The sequence below is a fragment of the Lonchura striata genome, chromosome 10, assembly GCF_046129695.1.
Source record: "Lonchura striata isolate bLonStr1 chromosome 10, bLonStr1.mat, whole genome shotgun sequence".
NCBI lineage: Eukaryota > Metazoa > Chordata > Aves > Passeriformes > Estrildidae > Lonchura > Lonchura striata.
In genome coordinates, this window is record NC_134612.1 from 21,487,128 (window position 1) to 21,507,969 (window position 20,842).

Here is a 20,842-nt window from a genome sequence, read left to right on the forward strand (position 1 = left end):
CATCACCGAATTTTTTTTTTAAAAAGCAAAAGTTTTGCCATCAGTGCAGCCCATCCAGACCTCTGGAGCTGGACAGAGCTTCCCTCATCTTCCACACAACCTGGAATTCAGGTCAGCCTCTCTCACAGCAGTGCAGAAGCACTCAGTATTATTGTAGTTATACCATTTGATGGCTCAATTCCCAATAAAAGCAGTCAGGGACATTGTTAGAGAACTATCAGTTACCACAGAAATCTCTGCTCAATGCCCTCTCTCCACTTCTCATCCTTCCTGCCCTGGATCCTGAACAACCAACAAAAAGAAACTAGAAACAGGGAGCTCAGTGTGTGCTCTCATAAATTCTGATTCAAGCACAGATTTCCCTAATGATCCATCTTCCTGCAGTCACTGGTGCCTTTCCTTGACTTTAATAAACACAGGAGACTCAATTCAGGACACAAGACAAAGAACACACAGCAGTCACCATTAGCAATGTCCACTGCTTTTAACTTCTGCTGAGGGGGTTCCCTCCACGTTTCTTCAATTACCTCCACATTTTTGGTACCTACTCCACGAACATAGTCAACAATTTATGTACAGTGTGCAGGGAAAATGGAACAGCTGTGAAAGTTTACTGCAGGCAGAGCAACCCTACAGCAGCAGATAGATCATCAGGGAAAGATCTCAATTCAGAGTCGGTATTATCCTCCAAATCCTGAGCCTTACACATCCATACTGATACAGTTTCTCATCATAGATTTCAGTTTGTGACTTACATGATTATAATGTTCTACTTCAGCCTCAAGACATACGAGATTTAGCAGTAAAAGGGCAACATAGACAAAAACATGATAAAATTTTCTTGAGCAAAACGTTTTGTTAGGAAACTGATGCATTAATTCTTTTTCCAGCAATGTAAAATTTCTAGACTTTTCCTACTAATTCACTCCTTAAAATCTCCCCCAGTGAAGATGGTGCCTGGCAAGCACTGACCTGCAGCAGGAGATGCATCCCTCTTGGATGAGAAGGCAGCAGGAGCTTTCTTGCATATTTATTTAGCAGCTTTGCTGTCCCTTAGCTGTAGGCACTGCCAGACCTCCTCCATCCTCATTCACCCCTGCCCCTGCAGGGCACCAGGGTGAGCAGTGAATCTTGCAGCAGACAGCACTAACTCTGCATGGTGACATCATTCAGAGGAAGGAAGATAAATTCCTTGAAGCTCCTTCTTTCCTTCTTTCTCACACACACGCCTGCTCTGGGGCCAGTCACAACCTGGGGATTGATGAGGCACCTTCCCTTTGAACTGCAGGAATAATTGTGAGAATAAAACTGATAGAGCCCAGAATTAATTCACATGAAGGCTCTCTTAATTAATGAGATAAACACTGTAACTAATATTCATTTCAGGAGGTTAGACATGAGATTTATTTCTATTTAGTGGGAGAGACAGCACATCAGACAGAATAAAAACCAAAGAATGTCTAAGAGAGAAGACCAATGTGTTTTCAGCTTTATTTACTTTGCAGTATTTTTTATTTATTTATTTTTAAATAGACACTTCTCTCCTGGGATTGCTGTTGGTAGGTGAAGGCTTAAATGCTGTATTTCCAAACAAATTTAAAAGGGATTTTCTCAACAAAAGCTTCTTCACAGGACATTTTAGTCCAGCCAGTGAAAGGGCTCTGGCATTTTGACAGTTTCCATACACAGTCAATGCACTTCTGCCAACAGCACCTGGATACCAAACTTGCACTTGCCAATGGCTACTGTCTGGGTCTTTTTAATTTTTTAAATTTCTCTCCCCCTAGCTTTTTATTAGTTTTTACATTTTTAAGAATTCAGTTCTTACATATATATTTTCAACCAGCTATATCACAGCAGCACTTTTTTTTTCCCCATTCTGTTCTGAAAGGTTTCAAAAGTTACTTGCTTCAAAGGGTTTTCTCTAAGAGTGGTGTTCTTCTTTATTTGGTCTTTCCTACTACCAAAGCTGTGTCCAAGTTTAGAGCATTCCTCAAAGCACTCTCTAGAGGTACATCCTTTGCTCTTTAATACAAAAGTTTTTTAACAAATAAATCAGCTGCAGTTCTCACCAAATTATTCTTTGACTGCTTTAATGACAGCTTTATCCTTAGTTTAGGTTACATTTAAAACCTTTCAAGGATCCTTATACAATTTTTTTTTTTTTTTTAGTAAGAACTTATTTCCACTCTTTCATGTGCTCACCTTAGAAGTTATTTGGACTTTATATCCCTACATTCTACCACAGAGATAAGAAATCTTCAGACTTGTTTTGGAGTTTCAGTGATACTTTCATTGCAAAATATTTAACATATTTTAACAATGAAACAGAGACTCCCACAAAAAGCATCAAATCAACTCAAATTACTACATTAGAAGAAAGCAATTTTTAAGATTCTGACAAAATGTTGTCCAATGCTGACTGTAGCAGTTGTACTGGTAGGTAGAGAGAACTGCTAAGATAAAACACTGCTGAGGCTTTAACTGGTAAGATTTATCACACTGCATTGAAAATTAAAATACCTGCTGCTGATTATTTTCAGCTGCCACCTCTAATTCACAAGACACCACCATTATTTAAAAATTTTTCCCTCCAATTTAAAAAATAATCAAGTGAAGTATGGCAGCAGAGTGATTTTTTTGCCTTTTAAAAAACGATTTTATTACAGCAATTGTAACCCATATCCTCATGGATGCCAATGCCAGAGACTGCCAGGGTCAGAGCCCTGTGCCATGCTCCCAGACACACAAAGTTCATGCTCAGTGAAATGCCATCTGCCTTCAACTACAGATGCTTTTCTATTGCTAATGTTCCTGAAGAGATTTTAGGACTTGCTGCTCTTCCTGAAAAACAAACTTAAAAAAATGAGAAGCAGCAATAGTTTAATCAATATTGTATTTTACAGTCACTCATAACTATCAGAGAACTCAGCAGCATTTTCAGTAGCTCTTTATTGTTCATGCATGAAACTACAAATTTTTAAACAATAAAGTTATGTAAGTAGTTTTAGGGACAAGGATTGAGTACTATATAAATACAAAAATATTTTGTTCTCCTATCAGTTGTAGTTGTTTCTTATTATGTTTTTCTCATAGTAGCAATTTTTTAAAAGCTCATATTTCCTTAATAGTCCCTCTGTTGAAGGAAATTTTTGCTTTTTTCAGCATAAGCAGGATTCCTTTGAGGCCGTTTTAAACCTCCAGAATACTGGAGAAATTTAAAAGAAAAAGATCCCTAAAACCCAATCCCCAGAGTTCACAGCACAAGGAGCATTTTACTTGAAAATTCCTCCTCTGAGTAGAATTTTGCCTTCACAAACTTAAACAGAGAAGAAAGCACAGGTATGTTATTGGTAGGTTCACATTTACTAAGAAGGTGAAGAAGAAGTTACAGAGAGAGAGAAGATGGCACTACCTAAAAAAACCACGACTCGGGATTGGGCAGAAAGGTTTCCACTTGAGTCTGTAGTGAGGTTAGAACCAAACACCATTAATAAAGAGTGAGGGTGGAAAAAAGCCTGACTGGATGGGCACCAACCCAGATATCCACTGAATTGCAGAGGTGATGGCAACTCAGTGGCCCTGATTATACCCCAAAGATTAAAGGCAAAAATATTCCCTGGAGGCCTATGCAATTGCACAAATTTCACTGTTACTCTCTCACACTGACTGCTAACAGACAAAGTTAACTCTGCTTAGAAATAATATAATTCTCATTTATTTCAATAGGAATTCTGCTTGCACTAAAAGCTAAAACAATCACCAAATACTCTTCCCAAGCCCTCGGGGTTTGCACCCTTTAGTTTTCACCATGTAGTTGGAATATAAATAATTGTTATGGTTCAACATTGCTCCCTCCCTAATATTGTACAGAGGCTTTACTAAGAAATGCCTTCAGCTGATTCTGTGCAATGGCATGGAAGTGCTCAGTGATCTGTTATGTCTTGAGATACCAAGATGCCTCACCTTTTGCTTTTTTATAATTCAAAAAAATCTCATTTATTATTAATGGCATGATTACTAAAATGCCATTACTAACATTTTATTAGTGAAACATCAGGACAGCATTGACTTGCAATTATAAAACAGCAAAATGCTCTGCAGCAGCAGCATTTGCATCTTTGAAACCCTGCCTTCAATGACACAAAAATCTTCCAGCAATATTAATCTGGGCTTTATGCATGATGAACTACTATTATTTTTAGGGAACTGTACAACTGTATTTATTAATGGTTATGTGATATATGCCAGAAAACTGACAGGATGTTCTGCAGGACATCTCTTCAGTGATCGCTTTTGGAGTCCTTGCCTGCAATTTAAGTTATATAACCTTCACATTGCATTTCACAGCTTCCTATATGTAATTATAATGGAGTGGCAGATATGCTGTAGTTAATGCTGAATGTTGTTTTCTGCTTAAAGGTCAAGTCTATTCTAAAATCCATATTCTTAGTGAGATTGTCTTGAAAAATTGCTGCGCCTACTTGGTATGCAGAGCAGTGTTCTAAATTATGATTATTTGTGGAAGAGGTTTCGGAGAAACTCTTCTATAAATAAAAGATAAATAAAGCTGCACTAAAACTTCTAAATGTTACCAAAAATCACATGATTCTTCTCATTTGTGTGTATGTGTTATTCAACCTATAGCCCTAACCATCTGCAAAACAGATTTCAGTTGCTAGGGATTCATTTTAGCTAGTGCATGTCTCTTCAGAGAGGAAATCTTTAAAAATGTTAATAAAGATAATAATGAACTAAATTTGGCATGCCTAAAAGAATTAAATGCAGACATGTATCAAGATTCCCTCTAGCTTGGTACTTTGCACCAATGTGCCATCAAAAATGACTGAAAGACTTAGGAAGAGATGCTGTGATTATTTAATCTAAATTAAACACACTCTCTGCCTTTGGAATTCAAGATGTGCGAGTAAGCACGCTGCAGAAGGCTCATTTAGAAATTCTGCCTGGGGATAAAAATAACCTGGGAAGATTTGAAAATTTTCTAAAACCAACCCGCTGACACCAATCTTAATTCTGAAATATTGTTAAGGAAATTACCACTGATTAGCTGGAGGGAAGAGAAAAGATAATAAGAGTGCACTAATCACATTTCCAGCACAATGAAACCGAATCAAATGAAAGCAAGCTTTGGGGTCAAGGACTTCCTGATGCAGTGTCCCCTCCAGAGGAACTCCAGACTTTTTGGTGCAGAGCTGGAAATAAAGATCTGCCAGGAGTGGCAGCAATCAGGGCTGCAATCCTGAGCAGAGAGGGGAGGGGGCTGCAGGGGACACCCCTGGCAGGAGTGGGAAAGGTTAGAGGAACAGGCAGTAGAGAAGAAGAAGACTTCCATCTTCTTGCAAATAACCTGGGAAAAAAGGGGATGGGTGGGGAAAGGAAACATCTAAAGCCAGCAATAGGAAAATGGGATATTGGATATGAAGTGAGCAAACTCCCCTCCTTGTGAAAGAGGATCAAAATCAGAATCCTGCTTCCCTAATTCCCCTCTTGCCAAGATTGAAGGATAGTGGGAAAATGACTGAGTGAGCTTAACAGATGGGCTTGTACATCCCAGATTGCTTCAGGTTGCATTAATCTCTGCGGTGGGTTCTCATTTAGCTGAGAAAATGTCACCAAAACAAACGAACCGGAGCAGACTGAGACGTGACCAGCAGATGCAGAGGATCTCTTCTGCATGGTGTGGGTGCAGGCAGGCAGGCAGCATTCCCACTTGTCTGCTCCCTGCAGCCCCTCCAGACCTCACCAAAGACACCCCTGGCTGATGGGGAGCATAAATGCCCCAGATCAGCAGATGCTGCAACAGAGAAATCAGCAGGAGCTGGGAACGTGCGTGATGGCAGGGAAGGGAGGTGACACAGCAGAGGAGTCAAAGCAGTCAGGGGACAGGGACAGAGCAGTGCCCAAAATACAAAATAGACATAGTCAGGTGTTGGGAGAACTGCCTTGGAGATGAGCACAACTCATTTCTGTCCATAAACCCTCACATAATCCCTGCCTGCATGGGAAGTTCTTTTCAAGAACTTCTACTCTTGCATCCTCTCCAGGCTCCTGAACCAACACAGTCCTCTCAGGATATGAAAGAGCCAGGAAAGAAACATGACATTTCCTAGGCTTGTTGAGAGCACCCATGAGGGTGGAAACAAACCCCAAACCAGAAGAGAGGGGCAGCAAAGGAACCAACAGGGACTTGGTGCATTATTCCAAAACAAGCAGAGTAGAGACAATGCCATATAGCAGAGGACACAAAGTACCTCAGTTCAAAGTATGAAAGCAGACTTAGGATTTCCAAAAGCTCCTTTAACACTTCCGTAAAGTAAAGAGTGAATAAACTGAAGGTGAAAGGAAAGTGAGGAAAACTTCAGGTCACACAAACATAATTTCAAAAAATGTATGAATACAAAGCAAATACCATTTATATTTTCTTTAATTAGGCTGTCCTTGAATGTTATTCCCACACACTAATCATTACATCTGCTAGGACTATTTCCAGTTGCCAAAGAAACAGTGAAGGGAGCAGACAAACATTGTGGACATATGTTTGTTCCAGAAGCTCCTGCACTCAGCAGAACTGATTGAAACCACCTGTCCAGTGCCCCGAGTGCCACCCAGGCTCCTGCAAACCCAAATATAGCTCTGCTTCTCCTTTGGTGCACTCAGGGATCACCACCCCTGTCACACATGGGCTACTGACACCATTTAACAGAGCGGAACTGAAGGGGGACACCAGATTTTGAGGGTTCACAGCCCCTCTCTCATCAGGTCCTGCTGATGTTCCCCATCTCCCCATGTCCCCAGGGACAGAAGACCCCCACAGCTCCTGGATCCCAAAGCTCCAGCAGGCAGGAGCAGCACATTCGGATTCACCACACCACCCTCACTTGGAGACTGGCTGGATACTGCCTGACAATGCATTTTGCTTTAATGCATAAATTTGAAGCAATGTAATTTCCATTTATATGTGCACTCTGTTGGCCAGAGCAGTTTTCCTGTTTTTATCAAGCAGACAAAAGGTTTAAGCTCTATAAAAGGTGGCTGATATTTAAGTTTTAATAAAAATATATTTCAGGTGTGTCATTCTTTCCTTAGGCTGACCTAGTCTACAATATATTATTTACATAACTGCTGCAATATCTATTTCAAAACTGACTCGACAGCCCTCTCCAGAACTGTAAGCTGCCCTGCCTGTCACCATGATGGGTAAACACTGTCACCTTTTCACAGCCCGATGAAATATAGAGAAGTAGTAAAGTGCACCATCCATCACAATGGCACTAAGTAGGTTTTTGAAGTAGATTTCAGATCACAAATGCTCACATTTTTACTCACAAATGCTGTTTAGACTGTTACCAGAAAGCACAAATTGGATGGCTCATATACAATGGCCATATGATGAATGGACATGACAGGTGGTCAAAGAAAATGAGTCTTGCTGTTCTACAAATAACCTTGTCAACATCAAAGTGGAGCTGTAGCTCTGCTGGTAGCCAGACTGCAATAGCTTAATGGTTTTATTTGCTTCAACTTCTAGCAAACCAAACAGACAAATGAGATACAATGAAGCAGCAGCATCGAGGCAGTATTAGCAATTTTGCCTGATTAAGTGACACATAATAGGAATTTTCTGCTAAGGATGTTCCACATTTGAAAGAAAATTATTCAGGTTATGAGTAGCTGTTATAAAAATACCTGTTCACAGGAAAATCCTCATGATTTTGCAATCACAAACCACTGCAGGATATCCAAAATACACGACTTGTAGTTCTACTGCAAGCAATCAAGTCCCTTTCTGATGGCTGAGCCCAGCAACAGCCACCACCTGCTACTTCTCATTTAAAGTTTTTCTACTTCCATTAGTTTAAATAGTAGAGATTAGTGTACAGGACTGAAAGTCAGGAAGGTTAGCTCACTACCTACTTACCTGTAGCCTAAACAAATAGGAAAATTTCCCTTTTAGGCAAAAACTCTAGATCTAAGGACATTTCAGGGAGACTTCTTGAGGAACAGAAGAACACATCTCAAGTTTCATAAGGGTGCTGAGGTATCTCAGAGAACTGACTGTACAGCCATGCAGGGAGTCATTCTTTGGCTCCAGTGCAAGGCTGGAGTTTTGCCAGAGCCAAGGTCCAGCCCCTGTGATGAGGACGGTGTGTATGGTCCTCATTTCTGCTGAACTCGTAAGAGAAAACTGCCCTGGAACATAATGGAGAGTGGAACATGTGCTGCTGGGAATAACAGCAGCAGTTTTTCCCGGAACATTGGATTTCCTTCAATCTGATGAATCTGTTAGCACCACATTGACATTCATGAAATAAAACCTCAAAGGTCACAACCATTCCTCTCTCTGATTACAGTTACTCTTACTAAGTTACAATGAGAAAATAATATTAAATATGGAGTTTTTAAGTGATACGAGAAGGCAACCACATTCATTAGTACATGGAAAAGTTAAAGCATGTATCATGCAAAGTTAGGACCTCTTCTTGCCTAATTCATTTTGCTTCTCAGCAACAAATTTGAAGTGGACAGAGCCCCAGAACGAGGCTAACAAGACTCAGCATGGAGAGTAGGCATGTTTAAATATTAAGATGCTCACAATCTGTTCCCTTATAGTCTGTAAGTGCTCTAAGCCATGAACTAACATGTCTTAAACAGGACAGAAACCAAGATAGAAATCCCCCAGCATCAGTGGAGTAATATGATATTTTTAAAAGGAGGAAGACAACAATAATGCAATTAGCAGTGAAATTGCAATTTTTATATTTCAGAAATATTTTTTTTTAAGATTTACACTATCTCAGCTAGGAAAGTAAGCTCTCAAAAAAATTAGTCAGAAGCTAAAGAAAAACAGACAGTGAAGACAGTATACAGGAAAAAAACAAGATAATCCAAGATCTTATTTCACTTGGCAAGTAACAAATCCAAATAGGTAGAATCTTTTTTCTGACAAAACATCCTAGAGTAACTGCGGTAAGATAAAACTACAAATCGGTGTTTTCAAGAGGAAACAGAGCAGATGTGTCAACTGAATTGTCACACAAGAAACTATGTGAGATCCACAGCCATAATTCAGAGGCTCCAGGTATTAGCCCAGCACTCCCACCAGCCTCATCCTATCCTTCCTACAAGCATCCCTCAAACCAGTAGTACTCATACATGAGCAAGGACAAAGTTAAACTCTAGACACAGCTTCCACATTTTTTACAGACAAGCAAAATGTGCCAATTCATAAACACAGATACTTAACAAAAAATTACAGACATTATGTAATGAGACTCATATAGATATATGTGAGTGTATATCTATATCTATCTCCTATGAAGTATTCATATATATTAGGTTGAAAGGTTAATTAAGATAAGTACAATTGGCCACATCATAATTCACATAAACGTGCTTATTTTAAGGCTGGGCATCTCAGCATATTTTCAATGGGATTTGATGATCTTAGAGGTCTTTTCCTACCTAAATAATCCTGTGATTCTATGTGTAATTTTCCAGTCAGGTTCAGCAAAAAGCTGCTATTTCCCAACTATTCCACCACAAGTGACAGAGACAAATGGCCACGTTACCTCAAGAGTTCCTTTGGCAGAATAAGCTGCATATGAGTACAGGAGGTCTTGGCTGCCAAGTGTTTTGGGGTCTCTGCTGCAGCGTTGTCCACTTGGATAAAAGCATTCCCCGCTGTCTTGCAGAGTTACTGTGTTTGAAGAAGGGCCTGGCAGGTCAAGCAGAACGGAGTAATTCACCAGCCGGACATCTTCCAGGCCTTGGGAACGCCACTGACCCAGGATTTGCATTGCAAGCTCTGCATCATCTTCTCTGGGGAACTCTAACAAATCTCTGGGAAAAAAAAAAAAAAAAAACACAAGTAAACACAGGTTTAGCTTACTTCCCATCAGGACGTTTATACCTTAGTATGCATCGGTGCATGGCTCTATTAAAAACCTATCATCAAATATGCAAAAAAAACCATACAACTTTCATTTTTTGCAAATATTTTCTTACCAAGTATGAGACAAAAGGCAACTGCTTTTAAGGAAATAAAAATAAGAAAAAAAAAATGTATGTCTAGGAAACATATCCAAATTAAATAAAGAATCCTACAGAAATATCACAATAACTGTTTCAAAATTTTCACATCATTTGCTTATCGAATTTCTAAAATAGCATAATTTAATCAATCTTTAAACATGAAGAAGCCAATCTGAAGTAACATCTCAAAGATGTCAGGGAGGGCGTGATCCTGGAAATTAGTTAAAATTATATAGTTATAATCACACGTTTGGCTTAAATTCATAAAGGAAAGCAAATTTACTAAACAGAATGGAACTGCTCCCCCAAATGATGCACTCACTGGTCAGGAAGTTCTTCACATTTCCTATCTGCACTGAAGGATGACCTGAGCTACCAGCTTGGCCAGCATAAAAGGCAAAATGGGAATTATTTTGGCAGTATCTACTGATGGGCCAGTGAGAACTCAGGCTGGTCTGGGCTTGCATCACTTTCAATGTTGGCTGGCACAGGGAAGGACGAAGGGACCAAAGGACCACCCTCCTCCCCAGCACCTGCCAAAGGATTCCAGATGTTGGAACTATTGCCATGACAACTCCAGAGGATGGGCTTGCTGAAGAAGCAACTGAAGGCTTCCCCTGCTTATGCAGGCAAGCAGTCACGTGAGCAAAGAAGGACAGAAATAAAATTTGTTACTCAAATAAAAAGCACTAACCACGTGCAGCATAAAAAGCTTATGGAATATTTGCTGAATTCTATGAAGTTGGGATTTTTTGGGGGTTTTTTGTGTGTCTATGAAGCTCTCAGGACTGAAAAGAAAATTAAGGATTGCAGATTTATTATTTCCAAGCACAGAGATACTGAAAGTCTTGGCCACAACCTCCTATTCACAAAAAGGCCACTAAACCTAACTGCTTTAAGGTCCTCAACAGAACTTCAAAAAACACCCTGGTTGTCTTGCACATATCAAAAATAAATAGTTGAATAATGTATAGCATTTTTAAGCATGCAATATGAACCTGAGTATCCCACCAGGTACCCCTGCAATATCCAAAACCAGCTGCAGTGCTGCAGGTGGGAAGCTCCTGGCTGAAGGTTCTGGCACTACTTCCAGAAGGATCTGCAGTGCCCCCAGGAGAGCCTCAGCAAGCAAAGCTTCTGATGCAAGTCAAGCACAAGGGCTCCCTTCTCCACCCATCTTGTGGTTGAACGTTTGAAAGATGAACATTTACTGCCTAGACAACATCAAGGCCTTAAAAGGACAGAAAGTAAAATTATAACACCCTTTACACCAAGAAATGGCTCAAAAATAACATACTCCATTGAATGCCTAATTGCCATCATCACATTACATGGGCAGAATGATTATTCCAACATGCAAAACTTTTTTAGAACAAATGTATTTTGTATAAATGTGTTTTTTATAAAATACACTTGTTCAAAGCAATATGTTGTATCCCAGGCTGCATTGCTCCCATGAGGCTGTTCACACACAAAGTTGAAAATCTTTACAACACTGGCCTTATGTTGGGACTTCAGGAATCCTGTCAGGAACAATAACTGTCTTGCAGATTTAATGTTTTTAAATTATCTAAAATAAGTCTTCAAGCAGTCTACACCACACAGATGACTTAATCCAATCTGCAGTATATTACAAGTTTCCAATTTCATCTCCTGTGCCTGCTAATGTAATGACATAAACTTGGGTAGTGCAGAAATACAGAAAGTTGTTTGATTAACACAATCATTAATGGAATATCTGCATTTCCCTCAGGTGATAGAAACATTAATAGAATAAATAATTAAAGGAACTTATCCCAGGCCAATAGGGTTATGGCACATTGTAACCAGAAGTATTCAGTCATAATAAAAGGAATTAAGCATTGAAAGAGGAAGATACAATAAGATACAATAAGGAAGACACAATTTGCTTATTATCCTTACTAATAGAAGTTATTTTCCACTTCATAATTAAATCAACATGTCTTTGAAACTTTTGTGACAACATATCTGATTAAGTTACAGAAATGATCCCACTCACTATTTACTCCATGTCCTTATAGCATGTTAAAATCAAATTGCAATACAAGCATACATTATTTTACAATAAATCAGCACATATTAGACTACTTTGATAAATCTTATGAACACCACCTGAAAGATTTTTTTTTCCAGACTTATTACAACAGCTGACTTGCATTTGCCTTTGATGCTGACTGCATGAACTTAAAGTCAGAGGTAATTGAACTCATTATTGTGTTCACATACTAATTGCATAACAAGTAAAATATGCAAAACCAGTATTTCCTAAACCCAGTCAAAATTAGAAAATTGTCAAATTTGGCAGTACAGCCTGGAAGAATATCAACAATTCACAGTCCTTATTTTCAAATGCTCTAATTATTTATTTCCTAGAACTGGCAGGGCTCAGAGACTCCCAGCAGTAGGATTTCAGCAGTGGGGAGGAGCAGTCCCTTGGGGTGAGGATGTTCTCAGTTCCCCAAGCAGCTGCACGCTCAGAAGGAACCAATACCAATGCAATTGCCAATTTCCATTTACAGCCCTGCCTCCGATAACTTCAGCCAAATTTTTGACTCCCACTGGTCACATTAAAAATAAACTATTCAGGCATTTTTTTAAGGTTCATGAGAATAACCACAAAGTTTATGGGCATATCTCTGTTGCTGTAAATTTACATAATCCAGTGAAGTGGAGCCACCATAGGCTGAAGATTTGGTCTCAAGTAAGAATCAACACTAATAAATGTAAAAATGCCAGTCTGAACATTCCTGTACCTTTATAGGATGCTCTCAGAGATTTGCATACATTCCTGATCTTTTCTAATACAGATCAGTATGGAACTAATGTACATCAGAACAGGACATAAACTCTTGAGCATTCTCCTCCATCTCAAAAGGCTCAGTTTCTGAACTCAGAAAAAAACAAGGTAAAATTGCACTTAAGACCCAGAAAGTTCACCCTACTTCACTTAAATAAAGTAGAGATTTTTGATGTGATGAAAGATCACCACTGCAGAAGATTCAAATTCCTAAACCTATAAGAATTTTAAAGATGTTGAAAATTTATTTGTAAAAAAGCCAGGAGTTCTGCAGCCTCTGCAGCATCAAAATGCTATTCTTCACCAGATGATTATAAAAGATAAATGAACACACACACAAAATATACAAATTTCATTTTGAATTTGGTAACCATGGGGAACACAGACCTGCAGTGCCTTGATGGAAAGCCATTTGCTACAAGAGCACTTTTTGACACAGTTTGCCAAAGGAGAGAACAAGGTATTGCAAATAAGCCAGCTGGGACACTGAAACACCACTCAACAGATACTGAAAAATTACAACAGGTCACTCTAACAACCAAGGGATGGAATAATTTAACTGTATAACACAATTACTTCTCAGATAATCCTGTTAAATTGCTATAAAACCCCATGAAAAAAAAATTGGAATTGCAGAATGATTCTACAGATTCAATCGGAAAAATCTACAGGGACAAAAATTCCCCGCAAATACGTAAAACTTCAAGTGTGGTTGGTTTGGTTAGTTTTTTTCTGTTCAAATTTACCACCTCTACTGAGTATTGGGAACTGGCCTACACTTCCTAGCCTAGTAAGAAAAAATAAGCTGAATTCCACTTTTGCAGAGCTAGATATTTAAGTGCCTTATTCCTATATTTTTATAGTAAATATCTACTGTTTTCTTCCAGTTCACCGAAATTGTTCATAAAGCAACTACTGTAATTTTAGATAGGAGCTAACAACAAATGCCATTTTGGAACTTTTTCAGATTGATTTTCAGCTGAGTAGCTGCTCTCAGATCCTGTGAGTTGCAATGACTGCTCATATTTGGTAAAGCTGCATCAGATCAAAGTGCTCTCTTGTCCAACACGATGCTCCGACAGTAACTAGCAGCAGATAATCACAAAAGAATGCAGGAAATGCATCACATGGGGTTATTACATTTATAGCCTCTCATGCAAATATCATTTTTTTAAAACCTCAAATTTGTCCAGGCTGAGTTTTTAAGATGTTTTCATATGTTGAGGATTTCAAAGCTCGTTTCAGTCCATTAAGAGCTGTGGTACCCGCACACACCAACTGCTCAGCAGATGCACCAGCATTTCCCACACTTGCAGAAAGAGGAGTTATTTGTGTCCATCACACGCAGTGTGCACACACAGGAAATGCTCAGGAAATACCACCTGCCCAAGCCACATCTGCTTCAATTTTAATTACATGTTCCTGTTAATTAGGGCACTCCACTGGGCTGGTCTCCAACCTGCCCGGTTGGATTTCCCATGGTCTGAACTGATGGCCACAAATTTGCTGCTCCCAAAATACAGAAATTAATGAATTCAGGTCCAAGAGAGGATAAATATTTATCAAGAGGTGAGAGAAACATGTTCATGGTGCAAAGAGGTGCACACAGGATCCTGAAGCACCTCAGGTTCTTCAGGTTACATTGCAAGGTCACCAGCATCTGCTGCAGAAAGCTGATTTATGAAATGTCCTCTGCCACATCTACCATCAGTCTTCACACATTCTGGATACTCGGCATATTTCTAACAATAATAATAATAATAATAATAATAATAATAATAATAATAACGATTAACCTCTGCTCATTCTTGGGTAACAGCTTACTGCTTTTGCTATCTAAAGGAATATTTACAGAGCTGCACCAAAAATTTTACATATTTTACAATATGAATTTTAACAAGCTTAACATAAAGAAGTACAATTCATGCTTTTAACAAAAAAGACTGTGATTTATGGCAGCTTTTACTTCTCACAGACACAGAATAAATTCAATTCATGAAATCATAAAAAATATGGAATGTCAGAAAACAGAATGCCAGCTCTAGATTTGGTTGTGCAGTTCTCTAGCAAAATCACTTTGTAATTTAATTTTTTTAAAAAAACACGATGTGCTATGTGGCTTTCAGGTATTTCCAATAGAAGTGTCATAAGCTCTCTCTTTAGAAAGTCATACTATGAGAAAAAATGAGAAATACTTTTAAACAAAACTTTAGAATATTTTTGCACTGTGTTTAAGTCCACGTGAGTATTGGATTTTCACAGGGGTACCTGACCATATGTATCTTCTCCTATTGTAGTATAAATTCATGCAGAACTGCTCCAGGGCAAACCTCGTTTTCCTGAAGAGTTCTTTCCATGGGATTGAAGAACACACTCAGATCTCAGTCCCTGCTGGCTCCCAAGCTTAGCTATTTTGTACATTTATGTTTTCTTCACTTCAGGACTACCAAGTTTATTGCTCCTGCCCATCACATCAGTCAAATGCCTTTTATACCTTTTAAATAAAACTCATGGGGACAGTTCAAATCTCACTTTTCAACATCTTGATGCAAACCAAACTTGCATTCAAGGCAGATGGTGGAAGGCATTGAAAATGACTGATTCTCTCACTCTCTGACTCCAGAGTTTATTGGAAAACAACCAATTCTTTGTTCCCCTGCACTAAGCATTGCCAAGTCATGAACTGGCCATAGGTGAGCTTTCAAATGCTTTTTAAGAGATCTGGATGTCACTTATGTGACATTTAGCCAGCATCCAAATCTTCCAAATACTTCAGAACATTAGAGGGCCAATATAAGAAAAGCAAATCACTCAAAGGGGGACAGGTAGGCAGAGACAGAGCTGGGAGCAGAAATGAGATTGACTATTTACACTTGTGGCTTCAGTTATCAAAGAAACTAACAAAAAAACCCAACAAACCAACAACCCACAGATGGTTATCACTATCCACTTCAAGAATAGTAAATTGTCTTGGCTTGGAAAGACAGGTGTCTGCTAAGGAAGGCAGGAGCCTCTCCTGCAATGGAAAAATGTAGACCCCTTCCTTCTGAATTGTTATAAATTTGAAATTTAGGGGGGCTCTCAGGCTAAAATATGGGAGCAGGAATAATAGTTCTTTATTAGAGAAGAAAATAAAAATAAAATAAACAATGCAGTGAACCGAAACAACACTGACAGAGTCAGAACACAACCTGACACCCTGTTAGTTTTTCAGCTGGGAATTATGGCTGCAGTTCTTCTGGAGTGTCAGGTGTAGTTCTGTTAGGATCAGTGATCTTGTAAAAAAGGGCTGGAGTCTTCCTGCAGTGCAAGAGGCAGCTGTTCCTCCAGTGCAGGAAAAGCTAAGCTGATGTTCCAGAAACTCAAGATCATATCCAGGCAGGAATGCTTGGCTCCTCCCTGTAGGTGGAGCACCTCCCAACGGGATGTTCTAGTTCTTATTGGTCATGCAGTGACATTCAATAGCCCATTATCAGCAGATGTCTTTTCTGAGAGAATTGGTTGTGGAAGAGAGAAGGAAATTGCTCACTTAACAGAAGACAACTGCCACACAGATGGCAATGGAATACATCTTTCATCTCAGTCTGGGGCATAAATTAACCACAGAACCCATAACATGGAGAATGACAGCTCCAGTTCCTTTATATGGACTATTTCAGCATCCTAAGACTAAATTCCACAGAAAGAAGAGAGAGCAAATAACTTTTACATTGTGTACTTCAGCTCTAAAGAAGGTCACTGCCATGTTCCACTGTTCCCTTTGCTTACAAGAATGACACACTTTCCTTTTAGCAAAATAAGGAGACCTTGCTTCTCCCTAACACAAAACTTCAAATGCTTACCACAAACTGGACTGATCTACTCCCCACACATTTATTCTATTTACTACAATAAATGGCTTTCAACAGATGAGGTGTTGGTAAAAAAAAGTTCTTTCAAAGTATGTACACAATGAAGATATCTACACGGGAAACCTCTTTTATTATTACTAAAGGAACTCTTGTTTGAAAGATGATCTCTTGAAATTATGCCATTATCTTTCACAATCAGTTACATGCCCATAACTAGTTTTCTTATTAACTTCCACAGTTGCTAAATTTCAGTCACAAGAGACAGGTTTTCCTCTATGGTACAGAGGACTGTGTGCATGCATAACATCACAAACTGTACCTTTGTACAATTCCATCTAAACCATTTTAAACAAGCTGCATGCTTTAACCTAAACCTTTATTTTGGGCATGCAAGGATATCTTACCCTCTGCTTTATATACAGCAAAGGGAAGAGATAATTTTATCCAAAGCTTATAGATGTAATTATTTAATGAAGGGTTTTACTCTAATTTCTCCTAATGCACGGGGAGCAGCAGCTGCAAGCAGCTGTGCCCTGCATTTTGCAGCAGGTTACAGCGCCGAGGGCGATGTCGAGCCACAGCGGAAGGAGGACGGGGAAAAGACAATTCCTCACCTTGAAATGTTTGCATATAACCCTGCATTCGCTGGCAGAGCACTGACCCAGCAAAACTTCACAACCACATAATCTTCTTTTCTTCCCAGACCACAGGGAATATGTCAGTGTCTCAATAAAATGTGACCAGCTGCATAATCAAGTCCAAGTGGTTCCTTTTACTGTCGGAGACAATTAGGTTTACTTCCAGCAAGAGACCATTTCTGTGTGGATGTGAATAGCACTGGATGGTTCTTTTTTCTATACACAAAACCTATTGATCAAAAAAAAAAACCCTTGTACCTTGCTTTTTATACAGGAAATCTGCAGATGAAAAAAAAAAAAAAAATCTCAATACTGCTCAGCTGGCAATATTTCATTCCTTTCAATTGCCAATCATTAGATTACACTGTGAACTCTCAAGTAATTACATTGAATGTGTCATTCTGATGGCATTGGATATCTTTATTGGAACTGTATGATTTAACTTTTAAATAATACCCCAGTTCTCAAGGGACAATGAGGAATTTTGCTAACCAAAAAAAAAAAAGCCACAAAACCCAATTAAAAAACCACAAAACAAACAAAAAATCCCAAAAAACAAACAAACAAAAAACCCTAACCAAAACCACAACAACTTAGCACTGCTTAGAAAAGCTACCTATTATTTAAAGATTATTTTGAATTAGATAAATCCCCAAATAAATGTTTAATTTTTAGAATTTGAAAAGAATATTAAAAAAACACTTCAATTTCTTTCAGGAATTTAAAGAATTTCACAGGAATTTCAAGAGGTTAACCTTATATACAGGAAAATCTAAGGCAGCCACAAGATGATGCCATGTAACCTTCCTGTTATCAGCCTAATTTTCTTATCAGCATATGTTAATTTACCAATACAATTCTAATAGAACTGCAAAGATTTCTAGCTGATATGTCAGCTTGGATATTTTATAAAAATATTTAAAAGTTCTGTAGCACATATTGGTTAAAATGAAAACTGCAGATTAAAAAAAAAAAAAATAGAGAAGGGTAAAATACCATCTCCACATGCTTATGTAAGCAGAGTGTTATCACAAATGCCATATCACATGGCTTAGTTCTGATAATCTCCATCTCACCAGCTGAACTGTGTTTCAGATGCATTTGTTTTTATCTGAAAACACTGACAGCTTCCAAGTGACCCTTCAGTTCTAATATACAGCTGAGGAAATCAGCACTGATAACCAAAACACTGTCCTGGAGTTATTTACACTGCACCACAAATCCAACTGCTTGTGGATAAACTAAAAGCTCTCTCCAAAGGAGCAAGCATAAAATCTTATAAAGACAGGCTTGGGAAGAGGCCACAGGAGATCATTTGGTTTGAGGCAGGCTCAGCTCACCCCACTGCCACTCCAGGCATTTGTTTTCCTGCCCTTTTCCAAAGATATAAACCTCTTGTCCATCCTAAATAATCGCCCTGCTGTATTTAGACACACTGCATTTCCTCCTTTCCCCCACTCATGGTGAGAACAGACTAATCCTTTTCTCTCTTCAAGTTTTTTTTTACATACATAAGGATTGCTCTCATGGCCTTCCCTCAACTGATCTTTTCTTAAAATCAAATTTTTTCTGTCTTTTCATCCATTTCCTAAGAGCTACTGCTCCCGAAATCTCCAACTGCCCTCCCTCACCTCTTTTGGCCCCTTTCCAGCCTGTCTCCACTCCTCTTGAAGCAGAAGTCCAAGGAAAGGCCATTCTGAATATGCCATTTGCACTGAAAATGAAGGATTAGTATCCAATTACTGTCTGCCTCCATAAAATTCAATTATTATCCTTCTGCTGTCCTTTATTTTGATTTCAACTCTACCTCTGCAGTAAGTTCATCGACTCCTTCAGCTCTGCTGACCTCAAAGGGGCCTCATCATTCCATCACTCATTTGCTTCAAGAGGGAATGTCCTGAATACATCTCCATGAACTATAAAACAGGTCAGACTTTCAAAGTGCTGAGAATCCACTCTTAAAAATGTATCCAACTGCTCTCCACCCCAAACTAAAAAGTTCCCAAAAAGACAACTAAGCTTAAATGCTAGACTTCCAGAATTGCTCTATCTGCCCCACACCAGATTTCACTGTACACCAGTCCGGACACTAGAAGCATAAACTTTTTAAAGCAGGCAAAATTCAGAGTATTTGCTTGGTCAGTTCTATGCCTTTGTTGATGTCAAGTGTGGGGCTGATCAGAGGTTTGGATTCCAAAATCATCAATGCATTTGCAATGAAAATCCAATAGGTTTGCTCTCAGCACAGCAAATAAACACCTGCACAGACCACTTCAGGTCCATACAAAAAGTTCCTTTCTGTCCCTTCTAAAGTTGATCTGCCCACGTCATCTCTTCCCAGCAGTAAAGTCCACACACCCCTGAGGGGCACACTTCTAACCCTTGGGTGCACATGGCAAAATGTAGGTGCCACAGGGCAGAGATTTCTAGAGAAGTGATAGGAAAGGGGCCTGACCTGCTCCTTCTCCTCCTCCTCCTCCTTTGGCACATTTTGGATGCAACATTCCCTGTTGACACTGGCATGTCCAAGAGTACCTCACTTCCCCCAGAGCCATCCATTTATCTACATTTCCTTGTCCACTGCAGACTTCCCTCAGACCTCTGGCTCTTCTCTAGCTGAAAATAAAACAAACCCCACAAAAAGTTCCCAGAACAGCAGGTGCTGGTTTCAGGGAGTAATACCTAGCCTAACTCACTTTCAGCCTCTCTTATGAGCCAACAAAAATTTCAAAACCTGTTTTTAAGTGAACAGAGCACAAAGAAAAGACCAACAGCAATATGCAGATGTTCAGGAATTGGAATCCAGGTTGAAAAATGTCCGTAATTCAGCACAATTTGATGTAGAATCACCTGAACTGCTCACTGCCAGGACAGACGGATGCTGTAGTGCCATGATGGTTCAACCCAAAGGCCAGAGTGGGGTGGCTGTTGCTAGACAGTAAAAGTGCTCTAGTCCAAAGGTCAATTAAATCTCTCGGGGGAAAAATTAAATAAAAGCAGAATTGTTATGTAACAACAGAAAACTTCCATACATTTTTTTTTTTACCTCACTTTCTTCAAATACAAGTCTGAGTTTGCTCTTGACGTGGTGTGTTAAGGAAGTCACAGACATGAGAACACAAAACAGGATTCAGAGATTCATCAGTTGAGCAGGTTTTTACTGGGTACCCATATACAGAACACAGTCAAGCTATCTCCACTGCAGAAAAAAATATTCTCGTGGTCATGCTGCACTGCTTCTTATATCTGCTGTGAAGACAGAGTCATCTATTAAACTATCAAGTAGCTGGAGGAATTGTGGGAGGCAGATGGTCTATTTGTTATTAGCATGACATGACTACTCATATTCTTGGTAACAAACTACCCACGTGGACTATGCAGACACAACATTTCACCCCCATGTTTCTTAAAAATCTGTGACATTAACACATATGACACTGGCATATAAAAAAAGGATAAATATCACAATGAAAAAAAAAGTA

General features: G+C 39.1%; 1 protein-coding gene across 1 annotated transcript in view; it reads right to left on the reverse strand.

Annotated features, from left to right (window-relative positions):
* NAALADL2 (N-acetylated alpha-linked acidic dipeptidase like 2) overlaps positions 1–20,842 on the reverse strand; it is a 413,827-nt gene that overhangs the window by 169,740 nt on the left and 223,245 nt on the right. Inside the window, exon 5 of the mRNA XM_077785540.1 lies at positions 9,591–9,861. Coding sequence (XP_077641666.1) covers positions 9,591–9,861 — 271 coding nt within the window. The remainder of the gene's footprint in view (positions 1–9,590; positions 9,862–20,842) is intronic.